This window comes from Peromyscus maniculatus, chromosome 9, assembly GCF_049852395.1.
Source record: "Peromyscus maniculatus bairdii isolate BWxNUB_F1_BW_parent chromosome 9, HU_Pman_BW_mat_3.1, whole genome shotgun sequence".
NCBI lineage: Eukaryota > Metazoa > Chordata > Mammalia > Rodentia > Cricetidae > Peromyscus > Peromyscus maniculatus.
The window spans coordinates 39,643,687-39,660,136 of NC_134860.1; the positions used below are offsets into that span (position 1 = coordinate 39,643,687).

At 41.9% G+C, this 16,450-nt stretch overlaps 1 protein-coding gene across 2 annotated transcripts in view; it reads right to left on the reverse strand.

Moving 5' to 3' along the window:
- Vcl (vinculin) overlaps positions 1–16,450 on the reverse strand; it is a 99,504-nt gene that overhangs the window by 36,604 nt on the left and 46,450 nt on the right. For both annotated transcript variants that reach the window (XM_006984773.4, XM_006984771.4), the window contains exons 3-7: positions 13,507–13,657; positions 12,908–13,016; positions 10,660–10,782; positions 9,261–9,421; positions 490–580 (exon numbers count right to left, since the gene is read on the reverse strand). In XM_006984773.4, coding sequence (XP_006984835.1) covers positions 490–580; positions 9,261–9,421; positions 10,660–10,782; positions 12,908–13,016; positions 13,507–13,657 — 635 coding nt within the window. The remainder of the gene's footprint in view (positions 1–489; positions 581–9,260; positions 9,422–10,659; positions 10,783–12,907; positions 13,017–13,506; positions 13,658–16,450) is intronic.

Here is a 16,450-nt window from a genome sequence, read left to right on the forward strand (position 1 = left end):
GCCACCTCCAACTTCCATTAAGCTTGCCACACTTGTTCAAACAATCCAAAAGGGAATAAATATTAAATCAGAAAATCCAAGCTCAATAACCTACTTGGGTCTTATCTTTATATAGCCAAGTTCATTTTTTAATTCTTATAGACATCACTGTACAATCTGCTTAACTTGAGTACTTTGCTGACATCAATGGTAGTCTGCCCAACTGTAACTAGAAAAAAAGAGCTTTTATTCAGAATAATTACCTTTCTGATTCAGGGGATGGGTGAGCCAGGCATCTTTCACAGAATGCCAGCTTAGTTTTGTTTATTCGTTCATGATGAGAGGTGATAAAGGCCTGTGCCTTTATCCCAGGAATGTTTGGGTTACTAAGAACTCTGATGGGATGTTACAGTTACCTCAGGATGCTGAGGTTTCAAAGGTTCATTCCTTTCCGTCATTTGTTCATATTTTAGCTGTTTATTGTTCAGAAAAGAAGAACGGCAGGGTTACCTGGGGAGGCACTGGGGTCCCGGAGCCAACCTTTGGCCTGGTTCAGTTTGGAGTCTATGGACGCCAGCGCTCTCTTCATGGCTTCGGTGTCCTTTGGAAGGGAAACCCCACAGTTATTTTGTCTGTTTTGTATCCCGGTCTCAGTTTTTACAGAGGTCGTTACCGCACTAACACACAACAGCTAAGGCAGTCCTACAACAGCCTTACAGTAATCCCATCACACCACAATGCCCGTGTCTGTCAAAATGCAACACCTTGCATGCAATCTCCAGCTGATTCTATTCCGCCTCCTGTGTCTCCACTGCTAAAACTTAAAAAACTGCTCAAGCCAAAACATGTCTAATGTCTTCAGCAGGAAAAAGCCCCGTTGCCTCATGCTTCCCTATCAGCCTTCCCGCTAGTCAGCAGCCAGCAGCTGAAGCCTTGCCAGAGCCCTCCTGCTTTAGGCAAGCCTCATTAGTACGTGGTGCTGCAAAGCACGGTTCTTTTATTTCTTGTTTTGAAATGCACACACACACATACACTGGATAATGTTTCATTATATATAATTAATAATAAAAAAAAAACCTTGGAATTACTTGTTGGAAAAATAAATAGAAGGTGTTAATGTGACCATTTTATTTTAGTTCTCCAAATAAACCACTAAAAGTTTCACAAGAAAAGCATACTGCTGGCCTTCCCTGCTATCACTGACTTAGATCTCTTGCCATCCCTAATATGTGGGTCTCAATGTGTTGCTTATAACCAGGAGTCATAATGATAAGCATAAAACCAACATAAAATCAATCTCCTAGGATAAATATAACTAGGAAACAGTCAATGAAGAGAATGGGGGGGGGGCGCCATAGCTCTGGCTGGTCAGAACTTACTATGTCGACCAGGCTGGCCTCGAACTCTTAGAAATTTCCCAATTAAAGGTATTCGCCACCACTCCCAGCTCAATCAATTGTTAATAAGTGAAAATGCAAAGAAGAATATAACAAATATCCCTGTGCTGATCTTTAGCATTGGTAGGTTGGTACACTGTCTCTGTGTCTCTGTCTGTCTCTCTCATGTATAACTGCGTAGCCCTACCTTCCCTGGAACTCATTGTGTCGACCAGACTGGCATCACAACAATTTGCTGGCCTCTGTTTCTGCCTCACAAATTCTGGGATTAAAGATGTATGCCACTGGCCCTAGAACGACCATCTCCTAAGTCTCCACTTAACATCTTTAAAAAACAGCCCATCTCCTTTTTGCCCTAGAGGACTGACACTCAGAGTCAACTCATCAAAGGATAATGTTAACCTCTGAAAGTCTAAGCAATGCCCTATCCCTAAGCTTTCTTCATTTCCAATCCTACAGCTGTTGTACATCAAGCTTCCACAAGGAGGCAGCAAGCACATCCCTAGTTCCAAGTCACCTAGGGCCACCACTAACACAAAGAACAGGCAACAGTCACAGGTTTAAAATCAGCAGCAGCTGGACCCCCCAGCATTTCTAAAATACCTACTCAAAAGACAGACTCTCCGCTTTAGGATTCCCTTCTTTCCCGTCTAGAAAAACAGAAAAAGCTCTCTCATTCTAACTATTCTCAGCCACAGCAACAAAAAGGTGAACTAAGCTACGGGGATGGGCAGGGTTGTAAAAAGTTACCAAGCTACATGGAATTATGACAGCTACCAAGATAAGGCGGCATCATGAAGATCTAGCCCAAAGTCCGTTTATAACTAGTAAAATAGGACAGGAGTATCTTTAGGTGAGTTGCTAGTAATGTTTAAATCTGTTTCTTTCTTCTGCTTTGTTGTACGTTAATTTATACCGCAAACCTTGCCCCTGGAAGTAACACAGAGGCTGAATTCCAAATAAGAAAGGCCCAAACAGATATCTTTTTAAGAGTCTCGGGTATCTCCTAACCTCCAAGAACTAACCAGACAGCTTTCAGTATTTACCTAAGTTATAAGATTTAACAAGTTGTCTAGGTGTGGATTTGTTTATTTCTCTTGGGAAATAATGTGCATACCTTGGAAAAGAGGAACTGTGTCCATGTAAAATGTAAAACTCTGTTAATAAACATTTCTGCAATACCTTTGTTTGTTTGTTTGTTTGTTTGTTTTTTGAGACAGGGTTTCTCTGTGTAGTTCTGGCTGTTCCAGAACTCGCATTGTAGACCAGGCTGGCCTCGAACTCACAGAGATCCAACCGCCTCCGCTTCCTTAGTGCTGGGGATCAAAAGGTGTGCACCACCACCACCTAGCAGTGATATTTTTATTTTGGGGTGAGAAAACCCATAGACATATATCTACATTTTAAAATTTAAATTCCAAAGAAAATGGTATCTTTTCAAAAAGTCAGACATGTTTTAGCACTAATGTAGCAGTAAAGGCTACTGGTTAGGAAGGCTGACTTTAATTAAATTTCCTGCATGGTAAATTCTATATTAGCCATTTTTTTCCCAATTACTTCATTGAATCTCAGGTTTAAATATCATTTTGTAAGAAACAAGGAATCACTCTTAGGACCATTTGATCTTAAGCTTGTTGACGCCAACCTCTTATTTTATATCACACAAAACTCGATTTTTTTTTTGTTGTTGTTGTTATGTTATTGTTGTTTTGCTTTTTGTTTTTCCTAAAGAGTTGCCAAAAAATGCCACAGACCTTCTGCAGCAGTCAGTGGATGTTCACCTTGTCAGTACCAGCCCCAGTTACTGCTTCTCACAAGAGAAGCTCCAGAATCAAACTCATAATCTGCACTAACATAAATGACTGCTTTCTTCCCCAACAGCCCGAAATGGTTGGAAGCACAATGGGAAAACAAGCTTGGCTCTACTCGGCATCCTCGAAAATCGCTCCTTTTTCTCTAATAAGCTCAAATGGCCCCTTCACTATGAAGAAAGGATATGATTCTCAGGAAGAGAGTAATTTTCTTCTGAGTAGATCTGACAACGCCAGGAAATGAAAATTAGCAGATGCTCGTTCTCCCCCCACACACACCGGGCCAATGGCAAACATGGAATGAGCGGCAATGTTTTTAACGTATATGGGTGTTTGCTTTCATGTATGTTTGTGCACTATGCACATGCCCGGTGCCCTGTGGAGGCCAGAAGAGGGCATCAGATCCCCTAGCACTGGAGCCGCAGACAGTTGTGAGCTACCATGTGGGTGCTCGGAATTGAACCCGGGTCCTCTGAAGAGCAGCCAGTGCTCTTACCTCTAAGCAGTCTCTCCAGCCCTGAAGCTGCACTTTCAAAACTGGGGATTTCAATTAGTTTCTAGGTTGGTGGTTGTTGTTGTTGTTGTTGTTGTTTTGTTTTGTTTTGTTGTTGTAGTTTTACTTTTTGTGTGTACGTGTTGGGTGAGAGTGTGCCACAGCAGAAGTGTTAAGGTCAGAGGACAATTCACTGGAGTCAATTCTCTTGGGCAGTGTGGGCCCCAGGGATCAAAATTAGATCATCAGACTAGTCACAGGTGCCTTTACCCTGAGTCACTCTCTATCCCTCTAGTTTTTAAAGCATGTGATCCTAAAGATTTATAACAGTCCTAAAGATTTAGAACAGTCACGTAAAAGACCTTGAATTCTTTCTGGAGCACAGCAGCTAATAAGCCTATCAAAAACCAAAGTCTTTATAGGGACATATATTTTTGTTGCTGAAGAATCTCACATGTATTTTTTAAAAGGCAGTGTTTATGATGAAATCAACGAATCCTGTCATGAGGAACAGAAGTGCATTAGCAGCAGACATGATAGAAACAGATGCCTTGGCATTATGACTAGAAGTCAGTGTGAATATATACATGTATGAGTGTGTGTATATAATATATATATGATGAAAATAATCACAATCTGTGGTCAACCATACTGTATGCCACAAAGCATTTTGTTAAGCCCTGCCAAGTAAGTGTAAGAGAAAACATTGCACCTTTACTCTTGTCCATAAAAATTCAAATTTGGGAAAAGAAAAAAGCCAACACCAATTTCTCTTGTGGTTTTTGTTGTTGTAGCTTAGGGTCTTTGTTTATTTTGTTTTTGTTTTATTGAGACAATGGCTAACAAGTAGCCTGGGCTGGACTGGAACTCACTGTGTAGACCAGGCTGGCCTCAAACTTAAGGTCCTCTTACCTTTGCCGACTGAATGCTTGGGATTACAATTACAAAATTAGGGCCACCGTGCCAGGCCCCAAATTATTATCTGTGTGTGAATACGTGTGTGTGTGTGTGTGTGTGTGTGTGTGTGTGTGTGTGTGTGTGTGTTTTACTCAAAATCAAAACTTCAGTGTCCCAGCCATCTCCCCCACACAGCCATTGTGGAAGGAAATCCACAGCAAAGCACAGCAGCCCTCTATGTTTGCCTTCCTAAGAACACGTTCAGGCCTCAGAATACAGTTAGAAAAGTGAAGCCCAGCACTCTGAAGGCAGAGGAAGGAGGATCTCTGTGAGTTCAAGACCAACCTGGTCTAAATAGCAAGTTCCAGGACAGCCAGGACTCCATAGAGAGACCCAGTCTCAAAAAATAATAATAATAATAAATAAAATACATTTAAAATGGAAAGCAGCCGGGCGGTGGTGGCGCACGCCTTTAATCCCAGCACTCGGGAGGCAGAGCCAGGTGGATCTCTGTGAGTTCGAGGCCAGCCTGGGCTACCAAGTGAGCTCCAGGAAAGGCGCAAAGTTACACAGAGAAACCCTGTCTCGAAAAACCAAAAAAAAAAAAAAAAAGTAAAATAAAATAAAATGGAAAGCAGAGTCCTACAATGCTAGTATTTTTAAGTTAAAAATTTTAAACAAGGCCGGGCGGTGGTGGCGCACGCCTTTAATCCCAGCACTCGGGAGGCAGAGCCAGGCGGATCTCTGTGAGTTCGAGGCCAGCCTGGGCTACCAAGTGAGTTCCAGGAAAGGCGCAAAGCTACACAGAGAAACCCTGTCTCGAAAAACCAAAAAAAAAAAAAAAAAAAAAAAATTTTAAACAAAGAAACTATTGCCCAGCCTTTTCTTTCTTCTACTAATACTTATATCCCCATTCCACTTTTTTTCTGATCTCATTTCTAAAGCACCATGCCAATGTTTTGAACAAAGATATTTCCAGGAAGAACAGACTGACCAATGAGAAAGTCGCCTTGTCCTAACACTTCAGACAGTTACCTGCTCCAGCCTGGGTTTCTCCCCTTTGATAAAAGCTTCACAACTCGAACAACTATGCCTGCTGTGAGCACATTCACAGATGGGCCAGCTAAAGAAAACCTACATCAGATGGGAAACACCAATTCCTTTAGCATTTGAGGATTTCCTCAAGAGGTGAGTAGAACACCATAAATGCCTGAATTAAACTATTGAGCCAAACTCCTATAGATAAATTTCTTACTCTACTGGTGGCTAAAACAAAACTTGAGAACACTCAAAAAGAAATCTTTTTACAGTAATCAAAATGAAACTCAGCCCTAAAGTCCCAATGGTCTGCAGTAAGGGTGTTACCGGATGGCACAATCTAAGCAGCATTTCCTTCTGTGGTAAAGAGTACAGAGAGCTTAAGTGGAAGACATCCTAGTTAGTCACTGCTGTCTGTCACCAGCCTAGACCCCAGCAGGAGGAGACTCACCACCATAACCAACTGTGAATCCCAGTGCCTAAGGACGTGAAAAGCTACCTCTGTAAGGCTCAAAAAATCTTAACAAGGAAATGCTTAGTTTTCTCTCTACTCCCAACATGTATCAAGATACAAGTAACATCAATATATTTTAAAAATTAAGTGTAGAGTTCTTAATTTGCAGAGTAGAGTTCGAGTGGTATTTAACTCAAGTTCCTATGATTCTTAACGTTGTCCCAAGAAAAAATGCTGGCTTCACTTCAATGATCACTGTACGATGATTGTTGAGTCAAGGGATAACTTTTACTTCCAACAGAAATGAAATGTTTAAAGTTGCTATTAAATGTGTGAATCTGCAGGTTGAGTGGAGGTGTAACTATAGGTTCACTATTCAGCGATGCACTGCCTCGTCAGACTCGGAACTTACTCAGAAGGCGAATCTTTACCGAGAATGTGTTCCACTTACTTTCTTCCCCCACTTTTCTAGAGGAGCCTTCACTCTCCAGCAGAGCACTGCACCAATGGGGAGGCATGAAACAAGTGTGGGAAGACAACATTAATTACTTCTCGGGAGGGCGGGAGGGGCCAAAGACACTACGCACTGAGCAGAACGGGAACCTGGTGGCAACAGACAGACCCCAGATCTGGTGAGTTGACTGCTCACCCTGCAGGAAAGAGGGATTCAGAATCCTACTTAAAAAAAAGCCAATACCCTAGTTACCACTGTCCACTGTCGGGGTGAATTTTCTTTTTCTAAATATTCTTACAACTACTAAAGAGTTTACACGTAGGGTTTAGTAGAGGTAAAGCAGGCAGGTGACAGGGTGGCAGGGACTTGTCATGTGCATCTTTTTATTCCATTTTCATTTCTGAACCAAGGAATCGTATGACAAAAGCAGGCGGATAAAAATATTCCTCTTGTTCATTCTAATGCCACGTATTTGAGCTGCTTTTGGCCGAACAAACTTAATTTATTCTCACTCTTGATGAAGTTAGTTTTGCATCATCCTAATTAGCCAGCTTCCTTCAGAGCAACATGAATATGGGCCGGCCACAAGACAGCAGGTGAGGCAACCAGGTCGACCGCCCTTAGCCATCCTGCCCAAGTCCATAATCCTAGTACTGAAAACCCACTAAACTCATTTGGGGTTTGCTTGCTTGCTTTTTAAGAAGCATTTCTGGATGGCAGTAGCACAAAACAAACTCAATAACATGTATTCACTAAATGGTAGATTATTTTTCCCTCCAAATCAGAGAAACATTACGATTAAGTGTCTGTTCTTCCTTACTAGTTTCTCATCTGCCAGAAGCAAAGGGAAGAGATTTGGTTAGGGGAACATGAAATCGATGAATTACAGCTGACTCACAGCCTAGGCAACAGAACATGCAGAAAGCCACCAACTCAAGGTAAGAAAAAAAAACTACAGATCACTATTCTTTGCCTCCTGTCCTCTTTGACTTTGGTCGTGTAAGCAGGTCAGCTCTCTAGCCTCCTCACCTTCACTACAGGTAAAAACCTTAAGAATACATCTCCAAAAGCAAAATGTCAAGGCCTACAAAGATGGCTGCTGGAAGAGGCACCTAGCCGGCATCACCTCAAGTCTTCTTTCCCAAGAGCCGGATCCACAGGTAACCAACCCAGCTACCTAGGGAAACGTGCCCTTCAAACGAGGTCACTGGGATAGAATAGGCAAAAAAAAAAAAAAGGTTCTTAGGGGCCTTCTCAAAGAGACAAAAGCACCCTACCAAATACAGATGGCCTGATAGGCCACAGCCATCTTTTCTGTTTTGTCCCGCCCACCCAAAAATACCAATTCAGTAAGAGCCGAAGTCAGTCTGCCCAACACAGCCCAGAATCCCACATTAAATCATTTCCTGACACATATCCGAGCACAGTGTTACACACCGGCACACAAAATGAGACACGGCACACGGCACAAGGAAACCTCACAGACATGCTTTTTCTCTTTTTAAGCAAAAATGAAACTGAAGGGCAAGAGAAAGCTTACCTTCTAAGCTCGAGAAAAAGAATAAAACAAACAAGAGAACAACAACAGAAAAAAGATGCACAAAGAAGTCATTGGGAAGTGAAAGTTATCAAGCAAGAGCAAAATTAAATCAAATATAAGAGACTTAAGATGATATTATCATAAAAACCTAAAATACAATTTTTGAACCAGTTAAAGACCACACTGTCAATGAGGAAACACCTCTGTAAATAACCTCTAGTTAAAAATAAACTAACTGACTATGCACAGCGAAACTAGCTTTCTGAGCAGCGGGAGGGAGGACTAGTGATTGATGTTCAGCCCCAAACTTGACCTTACCTTATATGGTCCTGGAAGAAAACAGCTCTAAGAACTACTCGATGGAAGCCAAATTATCAAGTCACTTTGTCTGTTAACAACCCTGGTGACAGCATTGAGGTCATACATGGGAAAGCCAGACCCTGGAGGTGGGGCATCCCCCCACTGCCCGCATCCTGGGCTTCTCTAAGGCAAGTACACAGCAAAATGGCTTGGCTTCCCCAAATCTGGAAGCTTTGCTATGCCATAGGCATAAGTAGACCAGAGTGTCAACAACTCCAAACAACAACCCACAGGCTCTAAAAGGAATCCACATCAATGGACGCCCCTTGGAGTCTACAGGGAGTTTCTACAGAAGGCAAAGGGATCTGTAAACCAGACGGCAAATCAAGAAGGCCAATATTTTAATTAACAGAATGGTCAAGCAATACATCTAAAAGTCCTGAGAGCTTCCTCTGTACACTCCTCTTAATCAAAGGCTGACTAAGGACAAGTCTTCCATCAAGTGCATAATTATAGGCATATTCTCTGTCTTTCTCAAGTCACCTGGCAACAAGCACCCCATAAAAAAGACGATGATCCCACCCAAGGAAGTATGGTATCCCAAGTCCTCTACCAACTCAACCTGGTAAGAATTAAGCCTGAAGGGAGGCTGCACACCCTCAGCCTTCTACCAAAAGTCATCCTATATAGCTATATAGTCCACCTTGGAACACAGGAAATACATAAAGGTGACAAGGAGCCCATAAAACAAATGAGCAAGAAACTGTTTCCACAATAACTGTGTATTCTTAGGCATCCACAGTTACAAGATAAAAATTAAGACAGATGGCAATCAAAATCTCCCAGGAGGGCATAATTTGAATTTTTTATTACTATTTCTCCTCAAGTAAGACTTACCTTGCTGGCCCAGGCATCTTCATCCCAAGAAGTGAGTTGTAATACACGAATGATCTCATTAATTTCAGCACTCATTTTTTCTACAGTAAAATTTCGATTTTTCAAAGCTTCTTCTATTCCTTGGTTTTTTGAGTTTTTAGTTGTAACAAAAATCTTCATAGCTATAAAAATGAACAAAAGACCAGAATTTTGATCTTTTAAAAAATGATGTGGAGATCAGAGGTAGGGGGTGGGGGTCAGTTCTCTTCTTCCAGTATCTGTGTGGGTCGCAGACAATCTGAACCATCTTGTCAGCCTGAAATTTAATCTTGTCGCTTAGCAATGTTCACAGGTGATGTTTCATACTTTGAACACGTATTTTGATCTTCTAATGTCTTAAAAAGAATATATAAAACAAGCACTGCAAATCTTCTCATCAAGTTCCAGCATCAGAAACTTTCATTGTAAAGTGAATTCAAGGTGTAAAGAGAGCATCACCATGTCGTTAGGGAACTAACCTAACACATACAGTTGATCTACAGTCACAAAGTATTTAATGTCTTTCTCAGTCATTATCATCCTGATACACCATGACCTCTAGCCACTGCAAATCTGCTGGGACAGAATGAAAAACACCAATAAAACTGTGAGTGGCCTGCTGCCCCCATACCATGGGAGGCCCCAAAGAAGTCAGTATATCTTCCAGGAGTTCTCCGATGTGAATCAGTGTCTCCTCTGTCTCTTTCTTCCTTCTTTTCTTTCTTTCCTTTTTGTCTTTAAGATTTATTTTTTTAATCAGGCCATGGTGGCACACATCTTAATCTCAGCACTCAGTAGGCAGAGACAAGCAGATCTCTGTGAGTTCAAGGCCAGCCTGGTCTACATAGTGAGTTCCAGGAAACTAGGGCTATATAAAAGAGAAACCTTCTATCAAAAAACAATCCCCCAAAAAAGTTTTTTAATTAAAAAGGAATTTTTTTATTTATGTGTATTAACATGTAATTGTATGCCAAGGGCATACAGGTGCCCACAGAAGGTGGCACTGGAGCCCCTGGAACTGAAGGTACTGGAGGATGACAATGACATGTTTCAGAGAAATTTAAATCCAGCTATCTTCTGAGAATTAAACTAAATAACCCACAACCTGTCTATGACAGGCAGAAACAATGAGGTACTGGCACCCACTGACACTTAGTAAGTGCAAGTTCCTTTTGGCAATTAAGAAAGCAGAAAGCAAAAGCACATTCGAAATGGTGACTACAGGGCTCTTAGCCTTCGTCTGCTGCCCACATCTTACAGGAACTCAGTCACATCTCATCTGTACCCTGTGTAAAGGCTATGTACCCAAGCAGCAGAGGGGAACGGCCGTCTGAGTTAGAGCACTCCACTCCCCTCACCCTGTAATCAAAGCAGGAAGTACCTGAAATGAGAACGGGAAGGAGCTCTTTGACGGTGTTCATTGAGTTCACCAGCATCACTCGGTGCTCCTGGTGAGTCAGTTCCTGCTGTCTCTCATCAATCATTTTGGCCATCTTCGTCATCCCTGAGGCACAAAGAGGAGATTATGCAGTGAGTGGTGAAGCGAACCAGGATCTGGCCTTTTGGGCCCAAATCCACCATGACTGACCTACTACAAAGAGCCAAACCCATTTACAGACACTGTAACAATTCTACCATTCTATGTAATGTTGTACTTTCAGCGAAGGTAATTTATTAAAGGAAAATTCTAAATGTAATCACCATGTTCATATTGTAGGCTGTACACAGGTTTCGGATTGTGTATCTGGCTACTGCGCTGTGCAATTCGAGGATCTCAGAGAGAATTCTAACAGCAGGGGGTTGGGTTGGATCAGGGTGTGTTTTGTTTTGTTTGTTTTTTAGACATTCATTCATTTTGTATATTGGGAGAATATATGTGTGCCACGGTGCACCTACAGACAGAGGTCAGAGGCTGACGTGCGGGAGTTGCTTCTCTCCCACTGCGTGGGTTCTGAGGATGGAGCTCAGGCCTTCAGGCTTGGCATCACATCCCTGCATCTGCTGAGACTTACGTTTTATTCTGACCTTGGTAACATTTTTTGAATTTTTCAAGTTGATCCAAAATAAGCACATACTACTCTTAAAATTAGAAACAAAATAAAAATATTATAAAAAGTACAGCGGTGGCAGCTTTTTAAGCATCTGGTGTTTTGGAATCAATCTGCTAGCACTTGGTTTACTTTTGTTATTATTCAAAAGTCCTATGTGATTTTTCAGTTTAATTCATTTATTTACAGGTCTGTGTACGCGAGGACACACACGTGTGCCACAGTACAGGTGTGGAGGTCAGAGGACAATCTTCAGGGGTCAGTTCTCTCCTTCCACCATGAGGCTCCTGGGGATGGAACGCAGGTCGGCAGACTCAGCTCCAAGTGCTTCTATCACCTAAGCCATCTCCCTGGCTAGCGAAATGATTTTGGTTTTAAGCTTTGATTTTCAAATTTCCCCTAGGATTTCCTTTTTTTGTTTTGTTTTTCGAGACAGGGATTCTCTGTGTAGTTTTGGTGCCTGTCCTGGATCTCACTCTGTTAGCCCAGGTTGGCCTCAAACTCACAGAGCTCCACCTGGCTCTGCCTCCACCGCCCAGCTGCCTGGGATTTCTTAGTCAATTTCACAGACCATCAAGACCAAGGAGAGGCAGAAGGGTTGCTTCTGCTTCACACAGAGTACTTTATTTTTGTTAGGTTTCACATAAAGTTACATGGGAAAAACAGACCTTTTTTCCCAGAGTTATGAGAATGAGAATACAGGTCTTTGCTGGGGTATGCCCTAGTAACAGAGCAATTGCCCAGCATGCACTAAACCCGAGTTCATCTCTAACACTCCCAAACACTCCCTAGCCATCCCCTAGCACACCTCTACAACCATTAAAAAAAAATTTCCAGGTGATCTTCAGTAAAGCTCAGAAAATGTGGTAAACTCAAAGACCCACTACACTGGACCCTTAGAAAGATAATGTTAAATAAACATCAACATTTCAATTAAAAAATAATTCACAGAGCAATAAACATCAAGTTAAATGCCTATTATTCTTTTCATTAATCTTATTCATAATTTATGGACTTTTGAGGTCATGTTATATCTATAAGATCAAATGCCGGCATCTGGATATTTTGAATATTCAGTACTCAAATGGCTAAATAATCATTTCAAATGAGATTTAACCACAACAGCTCTTCTCTCCTTTGAGGTCTGATTACATTTGTGCAGCCTTGGGCTAGGGCATGAGTCCATAATAGTAGGCAGCTAATTAGCAAGCTAAGAAGTCCTGAGGAGCTACAGGCCAGCTGGCAGCCAGTGAAGGAATGCTGTGGATGGTGGAATGGGGAGGCCAGGACTGAGGACGGCCTTCAGCATTACAGAGACAGAAAAGCATTTCCTACATTTCCCCATCAGCGTTCACAGGTCTGGGTTAATGTTTCTGACAGGGCTGGGACTTGTAGAAGGTCGGGAAGAGATCTGATGGACAGCAACTTCTCCTCAGTGGAGAGCTGCGGTCAGCTCTGTGCACAGAGAAGCCCAATGCAGCATCCCCTGTTTTCTGAAAGGAAGAGAAGAGGAACCTTTCCTCTTGAATCAAAACAGTCAGTTCATAAAGACTTTTAATATAAAGGATGGTTTTGGCTCACCTGGCCCAAGATTCTTTGTGTAAGTGACCAAATCTTCCATAGTCTCCACTACCTCCGCCACTGTAAGATATTCCAAAATTCCTTTGCAAACTCTAATAATTTTACGAACCTGAAAATGTATATAGGAACTCAGTCAAATTGGTGAACAGTACATAGGAAATGGCATTAGAGATATGCAGCTTTTTAATATTTTAGCATTCTAAAAATCATCCAGGGATTCCATTATTATCTTTTTTTTTTCCTTAGACAGAGTTTCTTTGTGTAGCCCCGGCTGTCCTGAAACTTGCTTTGTAAACCAGGTTGGCCTTGAACTCGCAGAGATTCGCCAAGTGCTGACCCACCTCCATTATTATCTTTAAAATTAGGCTTCAGGAGCTGGAGTGACAGCAAAGTGGTCAAGAACATGAGATGCTCTCCCAGAGGACCCTGGTCAGGTGGCTCACAGCTTCCTCTAACTCCAGCCCCAGGGATATGACACCCTCTTCTGATTTTCATGGGCACCCACAAACACATATACAAATAAAACACACACATAAAATAAGATAAATCTAAAACTAGGCTTTTGTCTAAGAGGTCTTTGTGGGCCTCCAATTACCTACCTCAGCCTCATCAAAGGTAAGAAGTAGGTCTGACGTGCCAGAAAGGATTCCCCTAGACCCATCAATGAGGTAATCCCGCGCAGGAACGGAGTATGGGTCAGCCTGAAGCATCTGGGCTGCCTGAACAAGCTTGGTGCAAGCATTCTCAACCCTGGAGGGAAGAAAATAGGTTAAATTCTTAGCAAAAGCAAATATATGCAAATACAGAAAATGTACACACGTGAATTTATGGGTTCTTTTCTGTATATGGTAGATAGCCAAGGCCAATTTATAACAGGGCATGGTCTTTTAAATTTTAAAATTTGCAGCTAATGTCAGCACACATGTTCATTCACTCAGTGCACTAGGCTTTGTGAATAAACTGTTCTTTGTTCTTTCTTTCTTCCTTTTTTTTTTTTTTTTTTGGTTTTTCAAGACAAGGTCTCTCTGTGAAACAGTCCTGGCTGTCCTGGAAGTCACTCTGTAGAGCAGGCTGGCCTGGAACTCAGAGATCCGCCTGCCTCTACCTCCCGAGTGCTGGGATCAAAGGCGTGCGCCGCCACCGCCCAGCGTTCTTTGTTAGCGCACACGCACACTTGGCACCTCTAGGTGGTTCCATCTCCGTAAGTCCTCTGCTGGAATTCTTTTGTTTCCTTACTCCTCCCCATCCCACAAGAGACATTACACAAAGAACTGAAACACACCCTGGTAGTGTCAGAGCTAACATCTGGAAATGAAGCACCCCAAGTATTATAGAGTGATTTTTTTGAGACAGGGTCTCACTAAGTGGCCCCAGTTAGCCTAGAATTTACTATGTAGACCAGATTCACCTTGAACTCAAAGATCCATCTGCCTCTGCCTTCAAGTGCGAGGTTTTAAAGCATGTGACATACCCAGCATATAGTGAGATTTAATAATCAGACAATACAAAGGAACTGGAAAAAAACAAAGTAATACACAATTTTTTTTTAAACTCATCTTGCTAAGTGGATTTGGGCCATTTGAAAAACTCTATAAAGCCATGTTGTTAATTAAAAGATCAATGGCGCCGGGTGGTGGTGGCACTTGCCTTTAATCCCAGCACTTGGGAGGCAGAGGCAGGTGGATCTCTGTGAGTTGAAGGCCAGCCTGGTCTACAGAGTGAGTTCCAGGAAAGGCGCAAAGCTACACAGAGAAACCCTGTCTTGAAAAAATAAATAAATAAATAAATAAATAAATAAATAAATAAATAAATAAATAAATAAATAAATAAGATCAATGGCATTCGTAACTGAACAATAATTGGCAGTCTAATGCTAATATAGTTTAATATAGACCACCTTGTCAGCCGAGGATTTTTTTTTTAAGAAACCAGCCAAAGAAAAATAGCACTTTTACATTCAGAAGAATAACAGTGGACATCTCTCTGAAAACAATGTAAGCCAGAAGACAAGGAAGCAGTATCTTAGAACTATTAAAACCCGAGGTCTTTATAGCACTGGCCCAGCATGCATGAAACCCTGGGAGCAATTCCTAGCACTACCAAGAAGAAATGTGGATCTCATAGCTATCTCCAGTAACCAAGAACTTGGAAATCAAAGGCAGCATGCCTCCTGAGACATGCAGAAGTTGACGGTGTTCAGCAACAGCAGATGCACCATAACAAAGCGAGGGAAGCGCCTGAGTAAGAAGGAAATGGCCCCAGATGAAATCTGATTAGAACTCAGACAATGGGACACACAGGTAAACACAATGTTTCATTTTCTTAAACATCTGTAAAAGGTAACTGAAAAAAGAAGTAACTTCAAAATCTTAAAAACTTAAGCCTACCTGGGCAGTGGAGGCGCACACCTTTAATCCCAGCACTAAGGAGGGAGAGGCAGGTGGATCTCTGTGAGTTCGAGGCCAGCCTGGTCTACAGAGCAAGATCCAGAACAGACACCAAAACTACACAGAGAAACCCTGTCTCAAAAAACACTTAAGCCTGAAAGCCGGGCGTGGTGGTACATATTCAAAACCTCAGCACTAGGGAAACTGAGGCAGAAAGACCTTAAATGTGAGATCAGCCTTGCTGGACCCAATCTGGCCCACCAGACAAGCAATAAGGTCTGGCTCTATCAATGAGTATAAACGTGAAATTTGCACCAAAATACATTTAAGATGTAAATATATAATACACATGTATGCAGTATACATTATGGGTGAAAATGCATACTTTCTAATTTATTAAATTTACAACTTTAAATTATTTTATTTATTTATGGTTTTTCAAGACAATTTCTCTGCATAGCCTTGGCTGTCCTGGAACTGGCTCTGTAGTAGACCAGGCTGTCCTCAAACTCACAGAGATCTGCCTGCCTCTGCCTCCCCAGTGCTGGGATTAAGGATTAAAGGCATTTGCCATCACCGCCCAGCATCAACTTTAAAATATTTAAATGAGGGGCTGGGGAGCTGACTCAGTTGGTAAAGTACTTACAATTCAAGTATGCATGAGCATGTAAGTTTGGATTCCTATAACCCATTTAAAGGCCAGGCACAGTGGTGTATGTCTCTAACCCCAGCACTGGGGAAGGAGACATGGTCCTAAGATCTCACTGGCCAGACAACCTAACAGAATCAGTTAGCGCCAGGCCAAGTAGGAGAACCTTCTCAAAAAAAAAATAAATAAAGTTTGCTGGATGTGGTAGCACACAACTTTAATCCCTGCCCAGTCTATTTGCCAAATCCCAGACAAGCCAGCCAGAGCTACTACTAAAGACCCTGTCTCAAAATTAATTCATTTAGAAGGATAGGCTGGAGATGGCTGAGTTTTTAAAGGTCCTTACTGCCCAACTAGGACCCACTCGGTAGAAGGAGAACCAACCCTCCAAAGTTGTCCTCTCATCTCCACATGTGTGCCTCAGCACTCATTCCCACACACAAAAAGAAATGAAATGGTTAAGTCTTAAATAAAATGTTTAAATGAAAAGTCAAAAACTTTGAAGAG